The following is a 26,100-nucleotide window of genomic DNA, read 5'->3' as shown; positions in this document are numbered from 1 at the left end:
GTAGGGCAGGTCAGGTATCCCTGCACTGGCAAAGCCCTGGGCTGCCAGCCCGGCACACAGCACAGCACACAGCACAGCGCGAGTCCCGCGGAGCCAGAGCGGCTGTGACAGACGAGCAGCTCCGCTCGGCTCCTGCTGCAGCCTGGCTGTGCACACCCGACAGAGCAGGTAAATCCTGCCACAAACCCATGGGGCCAAACCTAAGGACTGGGGAAGACAAACACAGCCCAGGGCAAACGAAGCCTGCTCCAGGCAAGCGCTTCCTGCAGAGGTCTAGGGAAGATTAGTTCACATGAAGAGTTCCTTGCTCTGACATGCTCTGTAACTCCGAGTGCTGCAGACCTATCCCAAATCTGGGGCACAATTCCCATGTGCGGTGCACGTTTTTGCCCTTGGCTCCAGTTATTTAATGAGATTCCAAAGCCAGGGATCTGCTGCTGCATATTCCTGATCAAGATTGCAGTCTCCACCTCCACGTTGCTCAAAGCAGGAGGTGATGCACGAAGCCACAGGCAGCCCTGCCTGGGTTGCTCATACCCCAGAGCAGCTGGGGTCTGACAGATACATAAATACCTGCTGAGGAAGTTGGGAAGCCTTCAAAGAGCAAGGTTAATGCCCAGCTCTCCCTCCCACAGCTGTCCAGAAGGAGCTGAGTCTGTACATGCAGCACAAGGGCTCCCACGTCACAGCCCAGCACAGCCCAAGAGGCTGTGCCTCCACCTGGCCAGCAGCACATGCCCACCCCAGCAGGGCCAGTGAGGCTGGAGCTGCCCTCCCTCGGGAGCTTGCTGTCTTCATTCCCATCTTCTCAGGTCATTCAGTAGCCCCCGAGGGTGCCAACTGGAGCATAAACCTCAAGAGCAGACTCACACAACCTTCCTACTCACACAGTACCCAGGAGGATGGCACACATCCATCTCCATCCTCCTTCCTTCCACCCAGCACCACTGAGCCCTGGATGCTGGGTCACTGTCCTCCTCTGCAAGGCACGGCCTAAAAACGGGAACAGGAGGCTCCAGCCCCGAGCAGCTCCCAGTTGCCAAGACGTTCCAGCACACACAGCTCAGAAAAACATACATTTACCACCACAGTGGATGCTGACAACATCCACACGCCCTTCCCTTGGGACTCCTTACCGTGGGTTTTACATGGGGACCAACCACCTACTTCATGCCAGAAACATTTTCTAGCCCGTGTGAACTTTATAGTTCCCTTCAAACTGAAACCAGGACAGCACATAAACTGTATCACAGCCAGCTTGGATTTATACTTCTGGCTTTCTGGCTCAACCCACTGGAAGAAATCATCAGGTTACTTGGTTAGGCTATGAAAATCCTGCTTTCCTCAGGTTATATCAAAATCTTGTAAAGCACATCCCACTGGAAAAAAAATGCTTTGCCGAGCTTCATTCCTGGCAAAGCCAAACCTAGAGGAAATGTAGCCGTGTGCAGTAACAGACAGGAGTCACATGGCAACCCACAATTTCAAATACTGTTTTGTTTAAGCAACAAAACACCTCTGGCTTTGTGTTTAAATGGTTCTGGCCTACACCAGAGAAATTAAGTATCTCTGAGGAATGCTCTATGTGAAAATTGCCCTCAATGGCATTCACACAAACCCAGAGAAACAAGGTCAGAGTTACTCACACTGCTCACCTTTAAACCCTTCCTCCTTATTGTTACCTCTCCTTGAACACACAACTTGCATATTACCCTATTTGAATAGCTATTTTCTTGAAGGCAGTTTTAATTAAAAGCATTAATCTGGTCATGCCTCTGTGCCACAGGAGTTCGCTCGGTTTGGTGCAACAGGGCGAGGTCTGCACAGGTGACTACGGTGTGCTATTAACTCACTGATGACAGCCTGGCACCTCACAAAACAAGGGAGGGAATTATCTCCTGCTTTACACACGCAGAAAACAAAGGCACACCGAGACAAGGGCAATTGCCCAACACACCAAACCAGAGACCAAAACACCCGCAGCAAGGCAGCCACACAAACCCTAAAGCCAAGTGGCTCTGGTAATCACTGCCCTAATCATTAATAATCACTCAGCTCCAAATGCTGACTAGCAGGAGTGCTTTCCAGCCGGCTGAATATTCACTACCTGGAAACACACAAGCCAAGGTCCCCTGACAGCACTGCTCAATCACATATCAGACAGTGACGTGAATCGTTCCAATTGTTCAGTGACCATCAACTGCTCGTCCCAGAAGGGGAAGCACTTCTCTCAAAAGTTCTTTATTCTTTTACTTTCAGCCAGGTTCTTTGTAATGCAGAGCATCAGGAGAGCCTACCACAGCTTAGCTGAAGAGCTGCCCCACAGCCCAAGTCCACACTTCTTCCATGAAAGCTCTCCCCAGAAGAGCTCTCAGATCTGGTGCCACTTTTTGCATCCACTGGACACCAGGGACTTGTGCTGCAATCACCAAACCCTTCCCTCTCCCAGTGAACCAGGCCTGGGAGAAAGGCAGGAGCATGTCAGGGCTCACTTGAAGATGGAAAGATTTAAAGGAGCAGGGGGAGAAAAGAACTGACATAAATTAGGTCAAAAGCTCCTGAAAAATGCGTTACTTTATATATAGCGACAGCACTCTGATATCTTTTAATCTCAGCTTGCCATTGTCAGGTATTAGCTGAAATTCCCTGCTTTTGCTCTGGCTGCCATATTAAAGTGCCATGTATTTAATATTAATGAGGCAGATGAAAAAGAGTAAGACTAGGCTGGCATTTTCTGTTATAAAAGACAGCTTGTGGCAGAAAAGCATTCATTTAAAAGCACTAGGGATTTCTCTTGGCTTGGAAATTACATACAAGATACAGGAAACCAACAAAACCCCTTTCAAATGTAATTAAAAATCCTGATCTTCTGATTCTATAGGCTAACAAAGGCATAATGGTTGACTGGTTGTTTCTTCAGCTAAGAAAACCACATTAGCAGGGAGTTACCTGGCCAGAGTTATGGGAAGCTTTAGATAAACTGCTGAAACAAGATTTGAAAAATTACTTCCCCAGTGTCCATACTCTTGTGCTTCCACTCAGGCAAAAAATCTCAGAACTCTGACTGCCCAGAAAAGCAAAGTACAATGAAGCCTGCCATAGGCCAACCCAGACATGAAACAGATCTGAAGGAGGAAAAGGCAGCAGCCAATGGATGTGGTGATGAAGTGGTGTGATTTGTCACCAGACGAAACCACGAAATCCCTGCTCCTCTTGGGGCCTTGACATGAAGATTTGAGGGCTGTGCATATGTTCAGTCCCAGATGGCTGCCTTAAGCCTTATAATCACTCCCAGCATTTACCTGCTCGCAGTATGACAACCTAATCTTTGCACTGTAAAAGCTCACAATAAATGAGTACTGCTCCCAATTATTTAATTCAGCAGTTTCTGACAATACCAGCCGTGACACCTCCAACTAGGAACAAAACAACAACAAAGACTATTGAAATAACATGAGCCATGCTGTTTCTGTGTTTATTCCACAGATACACAAGAAATGTAATCCTACCAATTAAAACTAAAGGAGACAGCAGAGAAAAGTAAAATCTTTAACCACAGATGAAGCAAGAAAAGGAAAATCCAACTACGTTTATGCACAACCTCTTTACTGGCAGCCCTGTACATTTTCCTAGACACATCCAGGCAATGTGGGGAAATCCATGTTCCTGCAGGGAGATGCCAGAAATGAGTGTCAGCCATAATCTGGTATCTTCACCTTTCCAGGCTGCAAATTTCTCTTTTCCAAGCTAGTCTGTGGTCTGCCAAATTTCATCCTAGAAGAATTATGCCAGGACCATCAGCCTGGCATTGTTCATTCATCCAGGCTGACCCAGATCAGAGGAGAAAGGTGTACATGGGGTTGAAGGGAGATGATTGTGTGTCAAACACAAAGATGTGCCTGTGGCTACAGGTGGGACCCTCTCTCTGGAAGGCTAAAGGCAGCTCTGCAGTTCCACCTCTGCTGCAGTTCACACTACTGTACTCCCTGTGAATTCCTCTCTGTGCTGCCCTGTGGAGCCAAAAGCTCACAGGGTCACCAAACAAGCCATCACCCCAACCTGAGCCTTTCACTTTCTCTACAGACAAAACCAGAGCTGCACCACCAGACCGCCAGAAAGTTAATTCAAGCCAAGTTCACGTGCTTACACAAAGTACTTTGCACACTTTGTGCATTCAATACCAAGGAAGTTCTGTTGAGCCTTTTGCCTGCACAGGACATTGCAATATGTATTTCACTGTGCACTCAGGGAAGCCACCAGTGGAACACCCAGACTAGGCAGAACACCTTCTGCCCAGATCCACAGACAGCCCCAAACAGCCCAGCAAGACATTTAAAAATATCCCGCGCAGGAGTCAAAACAGCTCCTCACTTCCACACCCATCACGTGGGAGAGGTTAATACAAGTCCTCAGTGAAAGACATCAGAGGAATGCAGATTTCCAGGAACAATTTATATTAGAACTAGTGCTGTGCACAGGAATCAGTTCTCAGTTCTCAGGAGCTGCTGGCAAAACGGGGGCAACAACCAAGGCAAAACCAAAGTGTTTTTAAACTGAGTTTTTTCTATTAGCTTGTGCCAAGTATTCATGAGCAGATCTGGTAAAGAAATAACCCACAATTACAGCACTTCAATAACATATTTCCAGCAGCTAGATCCCATCTGAAAATAAACCCAGAAACAGAAAATCTAATTAGACAACAGAAAGATCTGAAGAAGCTGTAAGCTCAGATGGAAGAAAGCATCAGCTCCTCACAACAGGAGCAGAGCTGTCGTTGACAGCACCTTATGTGGGATGCTACTACAGAAAACAAAAACCTTAAGTCTGCAGGAAAAGATGCAGCTTCTTCCTGTTTTCAGGCACTTCAAGAGCTCTAATTGCAAATTCAGATCCTAAGCCTGTGTTTTTAAGTAAGGAGTCCCAAAGATAGCTCAACTCATAAATCACAGAGCTCAGCAAAATAACTGTACTAACAGGGAAAGGCAGTAATGGCCTTTGGACTACAGCTTGTGCCAGCAGAGCAGCACTTGGATGGGATGAGCAGTGCACTCCACAGAGGGAGAAAACTTCCAGAAAGGCAGGGAACTGCTGAAGGAAAACCACAGGGAGCTGTTCCTCCTTCTTGCAGCACTTCCTTCAGCACCTCGTGCATGGCCAAGTGGACCTTGCCTACACCCACATCATCATCTTGTTCATGCCCAAGCTGTGGACAGGAACAGCTCTGGGAACAAAGTCCTGATCCACATGTGTCTAAACCAGGCACCATGGTGCACAGGACAGGGCAAGGCATCCAGATTGGATGAAGCAGCCAAGAAGGAGCATCTCTTACTCCCACTGCAGAGTGGACACAAACAAGGACGTCCACCCCATGGAGCCAGAACAACACTTGGGGTAAATTTCTGTTAATGCTGCTGCTAGCTCAGAGAGCCAGACCCCGGAGCTGGTTCTGTGTCCCTGCTCCAGAGCCTCCTCCAGCAGCAGCAGCAGCAGCAGCAGCAGTGTGAGCTCTCCCCGTGCCGTGGTGTTTGTCTGAACCATTATCACGCATCGCTTACTCCAGTGGGCTGCAGAGCTGCTCACAGAGCTGGAAGTGAAGGCAGCTACACAGCGCACCTAAAAAAAGCTACCAGTACTGTTGGGAGGCTTTTTTTGGTTATTTTTACATCACCTGGCTGCATCCAACTGTTCTACGCTGAAGCTGCTTCAGTATCTTTTCCTGAAAGAGCCCCTGCAGCTCACAGGACCGAAGCCTAGAGCCAAACCACACCAAGGGCAAGGCTGGATGAAGCTGCAGCGTTTGCCAAGCAGTGCAGACCCTGTACCCTTGGATCTCTCCTGCCAAGCAAGCACTGAGCAGTCCCATGCTCCCAGAATCACATCAAAGAGCCTCAGAAAGGCCATGAGAGAAGCAACAACCCTCAGATGGCTTCAGAGAGGACAGCCAGCCAGGAAAGCTCTCTCTCTCTCTCAGGGCCTGCAGGGGTGGGAAAGGGACATATCAAACAAGCCTCAGCTTCTGAGTATTTCATTTCTCAGATTCAGGCTGCTTACTTAATCAATCCCATCATTATTTCAGGGCCCTTACTCAGGCACTAAAATTTCTTCCCCATCATCTCACCTACCCAAAGCAAGGACTTCCCAAGTATCTCCATCAGGTCCTGACTCCAGCTCAGCTCATTCACACTGCAAAAGCTAGAGGTCCTGAGCGTGTGGTGGGCTGGACACACAACCTGCCCCGTGACCAAGGCTGTGCTGAAATAAAAGCAAGGAGGAGGCAGGTTCCCACCATTGTTAACATCAACAGGAGCAGCAAGAATTGTCTGAAAGAATTTCCTACATCAAACAAGGCAGCGAGGTGAATAAAGGAAATAAAAAGGGTCACAAACTAAAACACAGCCCTGTGTGCACCACCCAGGGCTGCTTCCTTGGTGCAGGCAGCTGAGCCAGGCCAGGCCCAAAAGCCCCATTGGGCAGCAGCAGGCAAGTAAGCCAAACTCTGTGACCTGGCCACCTCAGCAACCCCAGCAGTGCCACCCACACCCACAGCAGCCCCATGTTCATGGTAGGGAGTCTGCAGCCCTGCAAACCTGGGATAAAAGCTTGGGGCACCCCCTTCCCTGGTGCCCATCTCTGGTCCCAAGGCAGTGGTCACGGTGGCCCTGTGACACACAGCAGCACACATGGATGTGGCTCTCCAAAGGTGTTGCCCCCAGCTCTTGCTGACCCCAGGGGGTGCCAGCAAATCTGCTGCTCAAGGGCAAAGCACAGAGGCTTCAGCCCCACTCTACCTTCCCACCTCCCTCTCCTTCCTCCCCTCCATGGAAACCAGCAGTCTCTCATTATCAAGTATTTTTAAAACAGATAATGTTTCCTATGGTTCCCATGCAAAATCTGCATTCCAGCTCCATTTTCCCTCAGATTTTGTTAGACTTGGAGAAGGGGGATACACTGATGCATACTCTTGAACAATGAGCCTCACTCCTGTAACACAACCAAGCTCTGCTTCTGTAAACATTTAGGATAAACACATAAAGAGAAGGGTAGGCAGGCCAGAGCCCTCTTCCACTCTCTGATCTACTAAGAAACCATCCAACACTGGTCAAGATGCTGGGAATTAATCCAAGAGGAAGAGAAGCGTCCCCTATCCAGCACATCTCAACAGCTTCCAGACTGGAAGTGGCTTATCTCCCACTGAGCCCAGATGACCACAGCATCCCCTCAGCCTGGGGCATGCTGCAGCACAGGCATGGCTTTCATCAGCTGAGAGCTCCCACGGCAGCTCCCGGCACCCATCCTGCCAAAACTTTGCTTATGCATGCCCTTACATTTGCAAGCCGAGATCAGCCTCCATTAAGCCAAACGAAATTACAGGCAGCACATTACACATGTGCCTTCACATCTGTGGGATCAGGGCCTTACAAAGAAAGCAGCCCATCCTACTAAAACACGCCCTGCTCGGCTACAATTAAACACAGACACTTCAGAGCTGTTTGCTGAAGTTATTTTTTATGCATACTTTTACAATTAACATAATGTCATTTCCTGCCAGGATGTAAAAGGTTGTGACTCAGGAATGTTATCATCATTTTAACTCCAACTGACTCGCTTTTGGTTTCATTCCTTTCCTTTTTTTTTCCCCCTCCTTCCTTTAATTCTCCCTCCAACAAGAAGCACGCCACTCACAGCTCCACTTAATCATATTTTGTAAGAAAGTTGGAAAGGCAAACGTTCACCAGCCTTGCTCTAACATATAATTAACTATTCCTTCCAACTCCCTGCCACCCTCCCAGCAGCACAGCAGCAGCATGCAAAGTGGGAGCAGAAAGGATTAGATAAGGAGGTTCACAAGAGAGAACATCCCCAACATGTCCTGATTGCCAGCCCACTGTCCTTTCTTCTCTTATCACCCCAAGGTAAAACAACTCCCTTGCCCAAAAAGCAGATTCCGGAGGATGGAGGGAGGGTCTGCCCTCGCTGCCTGCGAGGAAGACGAGCACCCTCCTCCCTCCCTCTCCCACACACAGACTGAGGGATGCTTTATCCTGCACTCAGTCCCACCGGACTGCACCCAGCAGAACACTGACAAGAATTTGGTTTAAGTGGTGCAAAACCCTCTGAGGATGCTGTTCTGGGATGGCTCGTGGACTTGGATTAACCAAAACAACCCAAGAGGCTCGGCAGCAGCACCAGTTTAACTTATAACAAAAAAAGAGCGCCAAACACATCCACAAGAACAAACAGCAATCACGTCTTGCAATAAGCCACGTTCCTGAGCCTATTCATGCTGCAAAGTTGCCGCTCCACACAAAGCCAAAAGGCTCTGCTTGGCAATACCCTTCAGCTTGCCCTAAAAAAACATCTGAAGCCGTGATTTCAATGCACAGTCTTACACTGAAATACAAACTTCAATTTCCAAGCATGCTTTAGACCTTAAGATCAAGGAAGCATTTCAGAAACAGCTTTACAAATGGCTGGTATAATTTATAGGTATTCTGTTAAGAAACACCAGCTCTTATTTTGCCTAGTAGCTTAACTTCCCCACCTCCAGTAACACCATTAACCCCATCTCCATACATTTGCTTTGCCACATCAGAGGAACCATACCGCCCCGCAGATCCATAAGCACACAATAAACGCTAAAACAAACTCGTCTCATCCTGGTCACATCTTGAACGCAGACCATTTTCCTATATAGAGGGAGCCACATTCAAGCCCTCCACTCGTGGGCAACTTCTGTTACTCCCAAGCACTGAAAAAGTTGCCGGGAAGTCGGTCAAGTCTCTCCCTCCCCTGGCCGACGATGCACAAAAGTGCATTCAGTCTGGTCACGGTGCTTCCATTCACGTTTCTGCAAGCTGGATGCAAGAGAGACTCGCTTTTCTTTTTCGGCATTAGTTGTTAGCTTTTGTGGGTCTGGGGTTTTTTTCACTTTCTCCCTGTGAGGGGGGAATCTTTTGTCCTTCTCGATGCGAACCACCACATCCCCAGAGAAACGGTCACGCTGGAAAGCGCGGCACACGCGTGCCCCTCGGAAGAACTCCATGCCGGGACTGCCTCGCCTCGCCCGCCGCAGCCTCCCGGGGACCGCGGGCAGTCCCGCCCGCGGCTGCCCACCCACACGGGGCACAGCCCTTCCCGCTCTCCGCTGTCCCCACCGCGGCAGGCACCGGCACCGGAGCGCAGCCCGGGACCGGCCCCGCCGTGTCCCCGCGCCCGCGGGGCTCCGGGAGCCGCCGCCGCCGCCGCCACGGCCCCGCCGCGACCACGAGCCGCGGCCCCAAACCGGGGCCAACAAAAGTTCGGCGCGGGCTCCCCCGGCCCCGGGAGGGGTCAGAGGCGGCGCCCCGCAGCCCCCCGCGGGCACCGCACCCTCCACCCCGGCGCGGCATCCCCGGCACCGCGCCCCCGCAGCCCCCGCAGCGCCCGGGCGATGCCCCCGCGCCGCCCCCGCCGCCCCCGGCCCCGCGCACCGCCGGTCTGCCCACGGCCACGGCCATCGCGCTGCGGTGCTCTGCGCTGCGCCGCCGCCCGCCGCCTCTGCGCTGCCTGCTAGCGCTGCAACATGGCCACCCGGCGGGGAGGGCCCATGCGCAATGCAAAGGGGCCGGGCGGCGAGGCGGGACCCCCCCGGCCCTCCCCCGGGGCCGCCGGGCAGCGCGGGCGGGCGGGCGGCGCCGCCCCGCCGCTCGGGGAGCCCCGAAAGGCGGCGGGAGCCCGGGGGGCTGCGGCGGTGCCCGGCCGTGACCCACTAATCCCTCTCCTGCACACGCCCCCCACGCCGGGCCGCGGGCACCCGACCCCTTAACCCCGCAGGGTCTCTATCGCCCACCCTGGCAGCCCCGCAGCGCAGCGCACAGACACTTCTGCTCCGGGAGCCTTGCGGAGATGGCCAAGCAAGCGGACAGCAAGGTCCTCCTGCCAGCAGTTAGGTGAAGAAGAAGTGCAGGGATTCGGCAAAGAGGTGTTTCTAACAGCCCTTAACTCCGTTGTATAACATCACAGAGGACAAAACCCGCCACCTCATTCCTCTTGTTTCTCCGAGCACTTCTCTTCTGTCACACACATACACACACACCGTTTTCCAACAAACTTGGTATACCGGACAGCAGCCACGGTGGCCAGTTGCTCTCCCGCTCCACTAAATGATTTCCAGGGATGAAGAGAAGCATAGCTGGCTCCTCGCTGCTCTAGCTGGCAAACACTTAACATCCTGGTGTTGAGCATGACATCCCCTCACCTAAAAAGGGGGTGTCTTGGGACTGAGCTCAACATGCCTGCTTGCAAATCTTTGACCAAAGTGGTGAAGAAAGTGCCCTGCATTGCTTTGTGAGACATAAACCCCCAAAGGGCTACACAAGGCAAGAGACCCTATTTGCTGCACACGTGAAGGATACACTGAATTATGGACACACCAGAGCTATCCTCACATGCGAACATCCACAGAATCAAAAGAAAAAAGCCAACAGAATAAAAGCTGAGAGCACAAGTAAATGACCCGGGCTAGTCATAAGCAGATAAAGCTCCGCATACACTCACCTTTTGTAGTCCCTTTGATGTCAAGCTTGTAACTTTTTCCTCCAAAAGCCATTTCTGTACGGCTACATAGTAACACATGGCTGTTTGAGGAGGGCTACACAGTCCAGGTAGCTCCTTCCAGCAGCTTTTACGACTGTTCTAAAGAACTCAGGTTTTGGAGAGTGGTCTCCCCCACCTGCTCCTGCATCCCCACTCTGAACCAGAAGCAGTGAAAGTGCACTACCCGCTGCTGCTCCCCACCAGAGGCTGAGGATCTGTACCTGGGCAGTGCCCTCAGCTGGGCACAGGTGCAGCCCTCAGCAGCAAAGCTGGTGACATCCAAGGGTGTCTACCAGGAACATCCTGCAAGCATAGCTGATGCAGTGCTTTTATCACTCTACCCTGTTAATGCCAATATCCGAGGGAGGATTCCGTATTCAGTACTAGACTCATTGTTGCTCTTGTAGCAAATTCCTCCTGCACGCACAGCTCCAGGTGAGGAGGTGCTGAGCTGGCCTGCACCGGGAAATGCACCCGGGCCAGTGCAGCCTCTAGTGGAAACCTGGTGATCCTAACCAAAGAGCTGCCCTCGTGGCACCTGTGGGTGAGGCAGACAGAGCTTCTCCTCCTCTGGATTAGAGATGCATGATACTCCTGCATCAGCATAACTCAACCAACACGAAAATCTCCTGCGCCCACAAAACCTTGATGTGACTCACCGTGTCCTTCCTTGGCCCGGGGCTGGGAGAGCTGTGGCCGAGTTTCCTCCGTGATACTCATGCACGTACACCCTCCTGGGTATGGCTGTCCGTGCTGAAAGAGCAGGGGGAGGAAAACATCAGCACAAAGAAATGTTCTGCAATCTTCCCACATCTCAGCAAGCACAGTTCTCTGCAACTCCCAGTGTTCAGCAGCTTGTTCCTCCAAGTTTCGTGCCTGTTGGTAACAAATCAACACCGGGGCAAAGGGAATAGCCAGCCTCACGCTAGAGACCCCACAGGAACTGTTTCAACGTTTCCAAAGTTGGCCATCATTTTGCAGACAGAGCAAAAAAAGGGGCAGTAATGCCCTTTTGTGTCATTGCAGGGCAATTTGTCAGTTAAACGGGATGAGAAGACACACAAGCAGACACAGAAGTTTGGTAACTTCCCTCCCGTTTAAAGACAAACATGAGTACAGAGCTCCCTAAAGGCAACACCTTCAGGGACAACAACGGAAACCTACAAGACTAAGTGGTGGGCTTTATTTTTTCCTTTAATGTTGAAGTAGTGCTCTATCCTGCCTCCATGTTGTGATTAGTTCTACTCAGTGCTCACTCGAATTTCACCCAAAAAATCAAAAGACCTCACCCAAAGAGAGTGAGCCATTCTGAAGAGCCCTGCCCACAACCCAAAGTGACCAACCTGCAGGCAGGGTAAATCACTGGATGATAAGGGGAACCAAGAGTCTCTTTAAGCCTCTCAGCATGAAGTGGGTGATGAAGCAAGCCCAGGTAGAAGGGCTATACCTTTCCTTGCCTGCCTGCAGCATTACACCCCTTTAAACCCAAAATGTGTTTTTCAGCCCGGGCTGTAAGGGGAGACTGCCCCTGAATCAAAGGGAGCTCTCCACAGACTTTGGCATGTGCCTACAAATCAAATGTCACAATCAAATGGGGCACAGCCAGTGGGATACCACGGAAAGCCTCCTGCTTAAGCCTTGGTTCATTAAGCCAAGGCAACACTTCCCATAGTAGTGTTTGCCACCGTTGTTTATTGGGTTTTTTTATCTTCACAATCTACCCTCCTTTCTTATTTGTGATCACAGTTACAACTATTATGCTCCTCCATTCATTTCCTCTCAGTCGCTTGTGCTGAGAGCACGCTGCTAACAAATGCTGTTGTGACTGCAATCCAGGGCTCCTCAGAAGAGGAGGGAGAAATGTATTCATGCCTTGGAGAACAGCACCAAAGCAATGCACAAAGTGATAAAATACTAACATGAGCCTTATCCTCTCCCCAGCCCCTGCGCCCTACCCAGATGAGCCCTGCTGATGGGATGTAGCTTGTACACAGCATCTATTGCAATCTCTGCCCGTGGTTTGTGAGGGCTGCACACACTTCTGGGTTTGCAGCAGGCTGGAGGATATTCCAGCTGCTTACACGACAGGCAGCTAAAAATATTTACGGATAGCCGGGAGCCTGCAGCAGAGATGGCTTCTGAAGTGTGACTTAGGGCCTGATCCAGACCTCTTTAAATCCAGGGAGCCTACACTGGGCTCAGTGCCTCCATTCTCTGACTGCAAGAGAGAAAATCCAGCACACCTCTCCCACACTCTCTACCCACCATTCAGCCCCCAAACTGCTTGGGGCCGGGGCTGTCATTGGTTTGGTGTGCACAGGGCACACTGATCTTACCCGTCCCCCTCAGCTGTTACGTACACACCTGTGGTAACAGCATGGGCAGTGCAGAACAAAGTGAGATCCCCACAACAGTACAAGGTTTTGGTTGTAGATGAGATGAGGTGAGATATGGCTTCAGACTGCAGACACTCTTGGTATTTGTGTGTGGTTGTCATACGTGGGTACAATCCCACACACTTGTAATAACAGCTACCCCAAACCACAGCACATCTGTGAATCTCTACTCTCAGTTTTCCTAAATCACTGAACCAAGGAGCAGTTCAGGTTGGGAGGCACCTCTGGTGTTTAGGTGTGCCATGGAGCATTGAATGTCCCTGAGGATGGAGACCTACCCTCTCCAGCCAACCTGTTCCCATGGCTGACTACCCTCACTGTAAAATAGTTTTTCCTCACACACAAATGGAGTTCCCTGCATTTCAATCTGTGCCTATCATCATCTCCTGTCCGTTCACGGACGCAATGACTGATAAGCAGCTCTTTGGTCTCACTGCCCGCCAGCAAAGGACTCTCACACTTCTCAGCTCCTCCCGCCCCATTAGCCCGCATCCCTCCGTCGATGTCACGTCTCCTCAGCGCTGTCACCCCTCCACGGGCCGCCACCCCGGGCAAAGGCGACCGTGGGGTGGCGGCCCGGCCGCGGAGGAGGAGGAGGAGGAGGCGGAGAGGCCCGGCGCGGCAGGAGGCGGGTTTCCCCGCCGCACCTGGGCGCAGCGCCGAGCACCGAGGCACAGCACGGAGCACCGACAGCCGCCCGGCACGGAGCATGGCGCGGGAGCTGAGCCAGGAGGCTGTGCTGGACTTCCTCTGGGCGGCCGGGGGGCGAGCCCCCAACACGGCGCTGCTCCGCCACTTCCAGCGCTTCCTCCGCGACCCGGCGCTGACGGAGCAGCAGCGGCGGGAGCGCCGCGAGTACTTCAAGAGCCTCGTCAACTCCCTGGCCACCGTCCACCCCGCCGCCGCCCCCGGCGCCTCCAAGGACATCGTCCTCCGCCGCAGGTACCGCGACCTCCTCGATGAGGAGCTGCCGCCGCCGGAGGAGCAGCGGGAGCAGGAGGAGGAAAAGAAGGAGCCGCCGCCGCCCCGACGCGACCCCGAGGGGCGGCGGGCCCCCCACGGGGAGGCGGCGGAGCAGGGGCGGCCCGGCGGGGCGGGGGGCTGCTCGGCCCGGGGCCGCGGCGGGCCGTGCTGCGAGTGCCGCCGGGCGCGCCGCGCTGCCGCCGCCGCTGCCGCCGCTGCTGCCGCTGTCCCCGCGCCGGGCCCCGGGCCCCCGGCCGCCCCCCGGCCGCCCCGCTGCCGCTCCCCGCCGCCCCCGCCGCAGCCGCCCCCGTACCGGAGCCAGCCGCTGTCCGCGGGCCCCTGGCCGCTCCGCCCCGCCGGCACAGCGCGCCCCCGGCCCCCGGCGCTGCCGTCGGGTCCCGGGGCGCTGTCCCCCGCTGCGCCGCCCCGCTCCCTGTCCCCGCCGCCGCCTGCCACAGCGTCCCGCTCCCGGACGCCACCGCTGCCGCCGGTGCAGATGCCGCCTCCCTACAGGTTTCCTCAGCCCCCCGAGATGCTGCCTCCCTACAGGTCACCTCAGCCCCGATCTCCGCCGCAGCCTGCGACCGGGATGCCCTTGCTGAAGGCGCCACGGCCCGCGCCAAGCCCGGGGAGACGAACCCCCGCCGGAGCCCCCCAGTCCCCGCCGCTGCCATCGGGCCCCAAGGCGCTGTCCCCCCGCGACCTGTCCCCATCCCGATCATTGCCGCTGCTGTCCGCCCCGGAGGTGCTGCCCCTGTCCCGGTCCCTGCAGACACTCCCTGCCAGCCCCTCCTCATCGCCACTGCTTTTATCGGGCCCCGAGGCGCTCGCTTCCACCAGGCTGCCCGCATCGCAGTCCAGGTCCCTGCAGCAGCTCCCCACCAGGCCATCCCCAGACTTGCCCAGGGGATCCAGGGGGCTGGCCCCCAAGGGATCAACCCAGCCTCAAGTCCTGCGGCTGTACCCGTCTCAAAGCCTGACACTGCCCTCAGGTCCCGGGATCCTGCCCCTCAGCGGGCCCCCCCCACCCCAATCGCTGCCACAGTCCGCCACTCTCCCATCCGCATCCCTCTCCCTGAAGCCGCCCCTTGCCCGGTCACCCCCACGCCAGTCCCTGCTGCCCGCACAGGGCCCCGCCGTGCCCCCAGCCGCAGAGAGCCAGCCCCCAGCCCCGCTGCCCGTTTTCCGGAGCATCAGGTGCCAGCTCGCCCTGTCGGAGGCGCAGGGCGCGGCTCCGTCGCTGCACGATGACTGCGGGCGGCAGCCCCGCTCCCTGCTCCCCAAGAACTCCCCTAGGAATGCCGCAAGCCGAGGGCCCCTGGTGCCGCTGGCACAGCGGGAGCACGCCTGGCTGGTGGCGATGTCCACGGGCTGCTGGGCTCAGCTGCGGGGGCTCTTCCTGGAAGAGCCCGAGCTGGCCCTGCACAGGGACTTCATCTCAGGCTTCACGGTGCTGCACTGGCTGGCCAAGCACGGCGACGGGCCGGGCCTGCAGGAGCTGGCGGCGGCGGCGCGGCACGCCGGGCTGGCCCTGGACGTGGACGCCCGCTCGGGCTGCGGGTACACGCCGCTGCACCTGGCTGCCATACACGGCCACCAGCTTGTCATCAAGGTGCTGGTGCTGCAGCTCGGCTGCCAGGTGCAGGTGCGGGACGGCAGCGGGCGCCGGCCCTGGCAGTACCTGGGCAGCTCCACCTCGGGGGAGATCTGGCAGCTCCTGGAGGCCCCCCGTGGCACAATCATGTTCCCCACGCAGCCCCTGGCCCGCAGCGTCTCCTCTGCCAGCAAGGTCTCGCCGTCCACCGGCAGGGCAGCGCTGCCTGCCTGCCTCCGGGTGCCGCTCGGCCGTGGGGCGGTGTCCCACCAACCCGGCAGTGACAGTGACTGTGACTGAGCAGCTCCCTGGCATCCCCGGCCAGCGGAGATGGGGCCTTGGTGGCCACCCTGCGAGAGGAAGCCACGCAGGCAGAACCAAAGCTGTGAAACAGACCGAACCTACTGAAGAATGTACGTTTAAATTATTCTAATGAACAGTTGCCTGAGCCTCGCTGCCCTCCCTCCCGTTTCTTGCTTTTCTACGGGGACAAGGATGCAGTAACTCTGAAGAACCCTCGGCAGGCAAGTCCTCTGCAGCCCCCAGGGCCAGTACCTGCTGCTGCAGCCACAATCACCAGCATTAGTGGGACCATGGCTTTGCAGTGAGGCTCAAGTCTGGCCCCAACCAGGGTAGAGCACTTGCTTTTGCTGACAGTGACAGATTGTTGTTGGTCCTGGGGTTTGCAAAACACTTGTTTACACCGCCTAAATTGTGCGGAGTAGTAAAACTACATCCCTTTTTAATCCCAGCAGATTAAGGATGAGTCCCTCTTTTAAAAATGCAGCTGATCAAGATCCAGCCTTCCAGCCAGAGTGCTCAGAGAGCTGAGGCTGTGGCAGAGGGCGGCAGGGAAGGGCGTTTCCCAGGCCACCTTGCCCACCAGCCCATGCTGAAAGGAATGCAGGGCAGCACCACAGCCCCGCTCCCTGCACAGCTGCCCGGGGCTGCCCAGCAGCATCCCTGCTGCTCCCTCATTCCTGCACCTCCAGTTGCTCTCCTCACACTGCAGCATTAGGAAGTGGTACCTTTGGTGTGGCCAGAGCCCTGTTCCCACACCCCCGGACAAAAAGCATTGTGGCAGGATTCTGCACTGGGCAGAAGAGGAGCTTTGCTGCAGTACGGGTCCCAGCCCTGCAGAGGAAAGGCAGGCTCATAACCAGAGCTGCATTTTCCCAGAGATGCCAGCCCTAAATTGCCTGTTAGGTGTTTATGTGGCGGGGACAGGTGGGACTTGGGTGCCAAGCGAAGTCCAGAGATATCCAGTGGAGTAACTCCTCAGAGTTTACAAAAAACCGACTGTTTTAGGAATCTCACTGGATTGTGTGGGTCCTATAATGCACTCTGCTCCCTGATTTAGCATAAATGAGCCTCGAAAGTGTCAACAATTGCAACATGTTGCACCTAATCTGTCTCTGCCCTAGACCCTCTATGGAGGCAGGAAGAGAGCTAGGATCCATGAGACAGGGATCCAGGGCTGCCAGGTGACCTGAGCTGTAGGAGCAGTGAAACTGGGGCTGCTGTCTCAGCCCCAGTGGGAGGCTGTGGGGCACACCAGGGCAGCAGTGGGAGCGCTCAGGGCTTGAGGCATGTGTGTGAAGGGCTGCAGTTTCGGGGAGGAACAGGAACGAGGGCAGCAGAACCTGACCCTTGCACAACGCGCGTGCCAGGGAATGCCTCGAGTCCTTGCTCAAGCACTAATTGAGGTCCCTGCTTTGCTCGGGGTTTATTTCAGGGAGGAACTCCTTCCTGCACAAGGGAAGCCACTCTGCCTACCTCTGGGGCCACAGAAGTTTGTGGCATTTTCCCAGCCTGTTTTTCTCCTCTTACAGGGGAAAGAATTCAGTAAACCAAAGCAGTGTCCTGCCAACGATCATTCCTCTCTGAGACAACAACACACACTTGAACTTGTAAGAAATTCAGCTGAGAAGTGGCCTCTGAGCCACTGGCACGAGATCACTCCAGGACCCCCCCCATCCCCAGCAGGAGGAATCCTGTGTATCCCCGTTCCCCTTCATTCCAGCTGGGGTTTACAGTCCCCCCAATTAACCAACACACGAAGTGGCTGCTGCCTGGTAAAACAATGAAGCCTTTTCCACCACATTTAGAGCCATTGTCATTATTCACATCATGCACCAAGCTCCCTTGGGAAAGGGCTCCCTAAAGCCTTCCACAAGCCTTGGCTATGAGCTCCTAAAAGCAACCCTGTTGACAGGGGATGCCAGGGATGCCACCAGAACCTTCCTGTACAGGTAGCTCCTCAGAAGGAACCCCAAATGAAAGAAGTTGGTGAGCTGACTAAAGCTGGAGGGGGGAGCATATTTTTTCCCCAAAGATAGCTTCCAAAGAACAAGGTTCTTCCCTTTGTATCTCCCATGCTGCTAAGACAGTGCTACCTTGGGACTCTCATCTTACAGCCTTTCCCTGACCTTTCTCCGTGACGCAAACCTAAGTGGCACAGGCTTTTTTTTTTTCCCTGAACACTGTTTCAAACCTCTCCTGTCATCTTTTTAGAGCCCTTTTCTCTCCCTAGCAGTGTTGGCAGACTGCTGAACTAAGTAAGTTGTGGCCTAATTTTGTGATCACTGTTTGCTTGCCTATTGAGATGACACAGATAAGCTGGTTTCTCCAATTTTTAAATTACAGAGCAACTGTTAGGAAGCTCAAAACTTTCCATTCTGGATTCAGTGTGCATTCACTCTGGTTTATCACCTTGGTGGTACTAGGACTTCTTACATTGCTAATACTGCACACCTCCTACCCCACACAGCTACTTGGGGGAATAACCACTCTTCTAACTCCCAGAAAGTCTCATGCTCCCAAGTTTTCTGCTGGTGAAATAAGCAGTGGGCAGTGTGAAACCTGAATCTCCAGCTCATGGTGGAAGGCAAGGCTCCCTCAGCCATGCCTGGAGGAACCACACTGCTTCCCTGGTGCATCCTAGATCCAGTCAGTAATCCACCACTGGATACACACACGTGCAGCCTGAGCATCTCCGTTTCCAAGTCCTTCTTGCTACTCACTTGTCATTCTGCCCGGCCCCTTCCACACCTGTGCACGCTGCTGTTTCCTCACTGCAGCTGGACGTGGCTCCTTGCCTCACGCCCAGTCCAGGCATCTGACTTTGCACCGCCCTGAAAGGCAGGACACGCCATGGATTAACACACAGCAGGACTCTGCCCTCTCCGCTGGCTGCATTTAAAACACACCTCCCACCCCGCGGCCTGCTGATAAAGTCCGCCCCTCTTCTCTGCCGTGCTTATCTCCGATCAGCTGCTCTGTACTCCAAAGCCCAGTCCTGCAGAGGGGGAGGGTGTTTCCATGCCTTGGCCTTTGCCCAGCACGGGCTGTCAAACCTGAGCCCCGGGAAGCTCTGGCAAAGGTAACCCCTCATCAGCCGCCCCTGCTCCCGGGCACACCCCTGCACACCCACTCATGCCGTGGCTAAAGCACAGCACAGCACAGCACAGCACACAGCTAGAGCACAGAACATTGCAAACTAAACCTAGTGGCCAGGGGACCCTTTATATCACAGCACTTTATGAAGCAGAGACAAATAAAACTTGTAGAATAAAAAAAAATAAATTGAAGAGTCCATCACACAAAATACACTTTTTTCCCTACCGTGACAAATGTCATTAGAATTAAATGGTTTGTGTACAACTCCACAGTGAGAAGAAAGTCTTGCACACTTTCAGCAAATCCCAATTGCTACTAAATCCTGTTAAAGCTGGAATTTCTCATGACTACATTTACTACAAGTAGCAGCAGATGGTAAGTTAGCAGAGTGGGGGTTTAGAATAAGAAACCTCCTCCCAATTAACAGTACAGCCTAAATTTGCCCAGTAAATAAGAACTGCTAACCTTTCAGGGAAAAACAAATATTGTCTTTGGAAACTTAGTCACACTGGAAAGCAGTAAAAGGAGAATTCTTCATTTAGTTAAATTAATACCCCTCCTCCCCACCATGAGTCTATTTCAGCACAGAAAATGTGTTTTACCATTAACTAAAAGCAATGCATTTTAGGATACCAAGAAAAGCTTGGTACAGAGACACTATTGTGTTAAATAGCTAACTGAGCACATAGTGCAATACTTGTCTGTGAACACAGATGGGTGATCTTGTGGAGGTTGGTTTTCTCCTTAGAGTTGTTAATTTGACCTGGTGGAGCAAACTATTTTTTGGATGGTTTAAATAAGCCTAAGGCTCATGGTATTTTAAATCTGGATTGGATTTCAGCAAAGGCACTTAAGCTCCTCATACCTATCAGGATTTCCTTACCATACAACCTGTCATAAAATAAAAGCAACCCCAAATCTGTTTGTGAAATAGATCTTTACATTGCTCTTAAGAATTTTTAGGTCTGATGGAACTGGAGGAAAGCACAAAGCTGCTCATGGCAGATGGGTCTGATAAAGATTTTGGGTGCTCTTGTTGCTGTGTGATAGTGTTTCATAGGCAGCCACGCTCTATGTGCTCCAAAGCCACAAGCTATTTAAAATTAATTGCTTAGGAAGTCCCAGTTTGTGTTGTGAAGGAAACGCCCATCAAAACCATTGGCAAAGTCCTCCACACAGGCATGTCCGACTGGCCTCAGTTTGCATTTCAAACGCTGCCATGGCAAGCAGGGACCAAAATCCCTCAGGATGTGTCCCAGCAGCCTCCCCCTTGCTGCAGGGCCTCTAGCAGGAGAGCTCTCAGTTTAAATATTTTCTTTTGGCCTTCCTGAGCCACAGCTCTAGAGTGAAGGAATGTTCTGATGAATTTGATACCAGAAGAGGTATTTCAAAGACTTTAATGAAGTCCAGAACATTTCAGTGGCACTGGGAATTAGAAGAATTTGAATTGGTGCGTGCCACAGACCTGGAGTCCCATAGTAATTCCAGAGGGAACAAATAGCTTTGCAGAGCCAAGCACAGGGCAGGCTGTCCAAAGTCCACGTGGGAGGTGTGTGCCACTGGTAAACAGCAGAGAATGAGTAAGGGAAATGGGAAGGTCTGGAGTGTCACTTGGAGACAGGACGAGAAGAACTTCCCAAGCCTTAACGGGGAGTGCTGTTGGTACAGGGATGCAGAGCTGTGCTCCCTCCATCCCATCCACAAACACTGCACCCTCCTTATCTCCCCAGTGGTTCTCACACTGCCTGGTGATGGTATCTAAAGTGACCCTCGGACAAAACAGGGAGCTGATAAGGAGGGGAGCCGATAAGGACGAGGGCAGGGTTTGTCCTCAGAGCCAGGCTGCTGGCAAGCCTGCTGGTGGCCAGGGCAGACAGTGGGGCTAAGGGAGAAGCAGACACTGCTGCTCACTGCAGGACTTTGGTGCAGGCTGTGCCGAGCTTGGGGACAGCAGCAGTCCCTCCCCTGCACCACTGCTGGCCCCCACTGCTGCAGCTCTCCTCACCCACAGGAAAGCCTTCCTGTCACTGTGGATTGCTTCATCACATCCCTGCCCGGCCATGCAGTGCCCCTGGCTCTGCCCAGGCTGGGGAACCAAGGTGGTGTGACCCTGGCCTCACCCCTAGAGCTGCACTGCCTCCTGTGTCTGAGCCAGCCTGGGTCCCTTACCAGCATCTTGTGCCAAGTGGCATCAAGTCACCCTGAAGGCAGGAAGACCTCTGCTGGGCACCTGCTGAATATTACCGAAGAGTGTAAAATGCAAACACTGCAAGGGGATTAACTCTTACATAAGAAAAACCGTGTACAACAGCCCAGTGCATCAAGACATAATCTTGTTCTTTTCCTTCCTTGAGTTAAAATACCTAACCTGAATTTCTAGCTGTGCTGGAGCCATATCATCAGCAGCAAGGAACGTAAAGCCTGATTCTTGTTTTAACATATTTTCTGCTCTGTAAGCCACAAGGCTGCTAATTTGTAGGGGTTCTCCCCATCTGAGTCCTGGTCACTGCAGTCCACAGGCAAAGGCAAGGAATGTACATGGCAGGAGGAGACAAAAAATGAGCCAGTGCATGGCACCAGACAGAATTGTACATCTCATTGACGAGACGTGGCATGAGTGTTCTAGAGGGGAAAAGGAGGAATGAAATGCTCTTGCCAAGGCAGGGAGGCTTCCAGGCAAGTGGCTTTAATAAATACACTCTCCAGGAGGTCACTAAGCCTGCCAGTCTCGCCTGCAGGTTAAGATGGGCATAGTCAAGGGGAGTTGCACATTTTTCTTTGCATAAACACTAGAACTGGTTTAGTCATATGCTGAGTGGCATGCTCAGGGGGAATGTAGACGCTTGAGCTCTGGAGTCATTTGCATGTGATTTGGATTCTTTGTCTCTTTCCTTGATAAGCACTGAGATGATTTAAGCAATGATCTTGCCACTCTGTCCTCTCCATGGTTTCTCACCGCTGCCCCAGGTTGCTGCTCCTCATAGTGGTGCCTGTAGATTTAATGTGGGGTGATTTTTAGCTGCTGGATGGTCTGTGCTGGATCTGTGTGTCCATGGCAAAGCCCAGCCCCTGCCGGTGGCCAAAGCGGAGGGCGGGTGCAGCAGTGCTCCCTCGGATTTTGGAACTTGCAGACGCTGGCAGGCATGCCATGCTCCTTGCCTGTCCTGGGCTGAGATGTCCCCGGGTGCTGTGGGATCTGTGCAGCCAGGCTGCTCCCTCCCTGGGGCTGGGCACACCCTGGGCACACTCTCACTTGCCATGGGAGGGCAGAGTCTCAGTGGAATTGCCACCTCTGCTGGCTGCTGCATTAGGGCAGCCACTTGGGCTTATTAATTTGTTTGGGATTGGTACATTTTTAATCAGCCTGTTCTTTCCAAGGCACTTTCCAAATACTTGCCGACCATTTTCTCTTGCCTAAAATCGAATTCAAGAAACTTGAGCCAGCCTAAATACAATCCCTTCTCACTGTGGGTGGCTCAAAGGAGACCAGTTCTGGCACACACATGTTCTTGTGGGAAAGAACTCCAGATGGCTTGAGTTTCTAAGGCACCCTGGCATGCTGTATGTGCTGTGTCAGCCTGGAAGAGAGCTCTGCTAAGCCAGTCTAACCTAAGGTTGCTGAAATGCTCTTGTGGACACTGTCCCACCCTGCCCAAAGTCACTGTGAGGGCATTTCCTCCATCCACTAGAGCAAAGCCCCAAACAAGAAACTGCTTCACAGTCTTTCAGTCCAAGGGAAACCTTTGCCCTGCAGATTTTGCAGAATGAGAGTGACATAAAGAAAATCAAGCCTTACAATCCTAAGGAGATAACATAAAAAGACCAACAGACATGTCTACTGTGTCCTGGATGTGTCTACTCTGAGAACACAGATCCAGTCTGGCCTGGAATGGGGCAAATCTTTCAGAAGAGCATCCCAGGTTACTCGGCCAAACCCTAGGAGCTTTAACTGTACGGTTGGCATGATGTAATAAAAGCTGATTTATGAAGAGGAAACAAAAGGCTAGAAACCCCAGCCTGCTGCAGCCACCTCAGTTCAAGATGAAAGCCCCTCAGAAGGCTTGTTCCAGTGAGGATCCTTTTTTCACTCACATGGGGTCCAGACTGCAGCTCTGCTGCTCGAGTTACCCCGTGGAGAGCAATGCAGGCACACTCCCTTTCACCTTTCCTCACCTCCTGGCCACCATGTGGACAACTTCAAGGCCTGTACAGGTTTTATTCAGCAGGTTAAGGATAGGAATATCCATAGCTCCCCATCTTAGCCCCCACACATGTCCCCTTGCAGCTGATCATGAGGTGCAAACCAAACCCAGGTTGCCTGGGGCTAGACCACGGGAATATATAAGGTTTGGGAAGTGCTGCTATCCTGCTGTGACATCCCGGTGAAAAGTGTTCCAGGGTGTGTTCCTGCTGCAGAAGTTTGCAGTGAGGTCACAGATGTAAAGTAAACAGCTGTGCTGCCAAGGAAAAGGAGCATTTAGAGCTGCCTGAGGTGACAGACCTCGAGGAAACTTGAAGGGTCACTAACCCCTGGGCTCTGCTAGGAGCTCCCACTGCAACAGCTGCTGGACTGGGATCTCTGGTGACCTGCAAAGGGAGGGAAAGATGGACTCACTTTAGAGCAGCAGGGACATCCGGTGAGGAACAAACACAAACAGCTCCTTTCAGATGAGGCAGTAAACTCTGAGGTGAGGCGTTTGCCGCCTGCAAACTTAAAAGGTAAAGGAGGGAGGTGCCAAAGTGAAGTGAGTCCAACAAAACAAAGCCCTAGTTCTCCTGGGTAGTTAACAATTTGCTCTAGTTAAATATAATCCACTGAGACATGACAAAACCACATGGATTATCAGCTTGGGTCAGTGTTAATGAGGAAATAAAATGAGGAGACATAGTTTAAATTCCAGTGACACATTCAGCAAACTCCTTTCATCACTTTGTGACAGTGCAAGAAGTTCTTTATAATTAACTTAATTTATAATTAACCTGGAATAGAGGTGCTTCCCTTTTAATGTAAAAGCTGAAATCAGGAAGCCCTCAAGGATAAAAAGGCTGTAGTGACTTGTGGCCATGCAACCCCAGCTGGTATGCAGTGCAGACTGGACCTTCCTGGCACAAACTTCCCTGTGAGGCAGTGCTTTGGGAGCCTGAGTGCCAGCAGGCTCTGGGAGCGCCTCTCACCCTCCTGCCACACTTGACTCACTCTGCCTTTCAAGAGCACTTCTTCCTGGAAGTCTGGCTCTATTCGTCTGTGGTATCCAGCCCAGCCCAAGCTTCTCCCAAGGATAGCACAGGGCTCGCCATGGTGGTGAGAGCATTGTTTTAGCCAGCTCTGCAGAAGGGTCCAGGGAAGCTGAGTGCAACTAAGCTCTTCAGGGGGTCATGACCACCCAAGCAAAAAGGCAGAAACATCCCAGATGAGACAAACTAATGTGCTGTGGTAGCAGAGAGAACCAGACACTTAACAGTAGAAGCAGAGGATTGCTTAAGTTCAAGTCCCTAGATATTCCAAGAGAGAGAAAACAGCCTGTGAGTGTATATAGAAATACAATGTATATATCTGTTATGCTGTAACAGAATAATATTTAGGTTGTAAGAGTAACCAGGGGCTATTGCTGAGAACAGAACCCCATCCAGACAGTATTGACATAAATATTCCCTAAAGCCGGCACGAGAGAAAGATGCAGCCTTTGCCTGATGCACTGAGGATGAACTTAGAGAGACAAGAACAAATCTCCCCACAGAAAGTGAAAAAACAAACCCTGACTTAGAGCAGAGTGTAAGCTTTGTCGCACACCAGGCAAGGGTGAGGGGTTTCTCCTGTCTGCTTTAGCAGCACAGTGCTGGCGTTGGAGCAGCTCTCCCTGCTTGGTCAGTGTGGGTAATGGAGGGCAGTGGTGCAGCAGTGGGGCCCTCCCAGGGCAGGGCACACAGAGCTGCTGTGCTGGCCCCGGGCTGGAGGCCTTCCCCAAAGGAGGAGAAAGCCTCTGCTTGCTCTGTCTGCAGCAAGTGGGGGCTCTTTCTCAGCTGCAGCCACCAGCGACTCAGGATGTGTGGCACCAACAACCAGCAGAGTGTGTGGGTTCAAACCAGGCACGGGCACTGGCCACTGCAGCTCCAATCACACCCTGGTCCGTGGGGTAGCCAGCAGCAGGGTGTGTCCCCAGACCTTCCCAAACCAGGGGAAAGCCATTTCTAAGGACAGCAGTGATTAGCCAGGGATATGACTTGGCCAGTGGCTAGGGTGTAGATTTTCTCACCAGAGATTAAAAACAGTAACACTCAGCATGCTGCACCCTTTGCTTCTGAAGCCAGTCTGGGACATTCTAGGGAGTCACAAGAAAATCAGACTGGCCAGTTGTCTGCCTTCAGCCTGTGCAAACCAAGAGATGAATGAATATGGGCTGGAAACCTGGTGATGGGCAGGACCCTGTACCCACAAGCAAGCCTGCAAGGCCAAGCACTGGGAGGCCAGCCCTAATTTTCCCCAGAGCCAAAAATTCCTTTGTGCATCACCTCTGGATGATCAGATGACCCTCCTCTCCCACCTTCTGCCAGAGCTGCCAGGTGGATGCAACACTCTCCTCCAAAAGCAAGTAGAGAGCTGTGACACCTGAAATGGGAACACTTGTACTATGTGTGCCCTGCTGCTCTCTCTCAGGGCCTTGTAACAACCCAGGCAGGGCTCACTTGGGCTCTTCTGCCCAGAGTTTCTTCTCAGAACATCCCCTGCTGGACCTGGGGAGCGAGAGGGGCTTGCATAGGGCAGTGCCTCTTCCTTTCCCTCACAGGCCTTTGAAACACAGCCCAATCCTCTGCCTGCCGTGGGTACATGGGGACTGGGGGTGCATGAGTCCCTTCCTGCAGGAGGAAGGTGTGCTTTGCCTCACGTTGTGCAGGGAGGCTGGGATCCTCCCTGATGGGTGGGATTGGCCAGTGTGGCCTTGCTTTGCAGCCTGCCTTCTTTTACCAGCCCTCTGAAGGGGAAAGACACCTACTATGTCCCCTATTTTTCTCCTACTTAATCCCTGGGAAAGATGCAGGGCAGTGGAGCAACTGAGCATTGTAGCCCCAAAACAAACACCTTGCTGATTTCACAGCGCCACGACAAGGAGTGCTTTAAATCCAAAGACCAAAGGCTTTGCTGCCAAACCAACCAGTGCAGAGTGCTCAAGGACA

At 53.0% G+C, this 26,100-nt stretch overlaps 2 protein-coding genes across 4 annotated transcripts in view; one reads left to right on the top strand and one right to left on the bottom strand.

The window, feature by feature from the left end:
* The window catches only part of SEPTIN11 (septin 11), a 45,158-nt gene extending 35,567 nt beyond the window's left edge, over positions 1-9,591 (bottom strand). For all 3 annotated transcript variants that reach the window (XM_056489015.1, XM_056489014.1, XM_056489013.1), the window contains exon 1: positions 9,471-9,591. In XM_056489015.1, the coding sequence (XP_056344990.1) occupies positions 9,471-9,497 (27 nt within the window). In that variant the 5' untranslated portion in view covers positions 9,498-9,591. The remainder of the gene's footprint in view (positions 1-9,470) is intronic.
* A 3,916-nt stretch (positions 9,592-13,507) lies between these two features.
* SOWAHB (sosondowah ankyrin repeat domain family member B) lies at positions 13,508-15,981 on the top strand. The gene has a single exon (XM_056489699.1). It carries the CDS (start codon positions 13,681-13,683, stop codon positions 15,826-15,828), a length of 2,148 nt encoding a protein of 715 aa, XP_056345674.1. The 5' UTR covers positions 13,508-13,680; the 3' UTR covers positions 15,829-15,981.
* Positions 15,982-26,100: the final 10,119 nt, after the last annotated feature.

This window comes from Oenanthe melanoleuca, chromosome 4 (assembly GCF_029582105.1).
Source record: "Oenanthe melanoleuca isolate GR-GAL-2019-014 chromosome 4, OMel1.0, whole genome shotgun sequence".
NCBI classification, from domain to species: Eukaryota; Metazoa; Chordata; class Aves; order Passeriformes; family Muscicapidae; genus Oenanthe; species Oenanthe melanoleuca.
The sequence above is the reverse complement of the archived record's forward strand: the minus strand, read 5'-3'. Positions and strand labels throughout refer to the sequence as shown.

Excerpts from the sequence above, each read along its gene's own strand:
- SOWAHB (XM_056489699.1), top strand. The coding sequence starts at position 13,681 with ATGGCGCGGGAGCTGAGCCAGGAGGCTGTGCTGGACTTCCTCTGGGCG.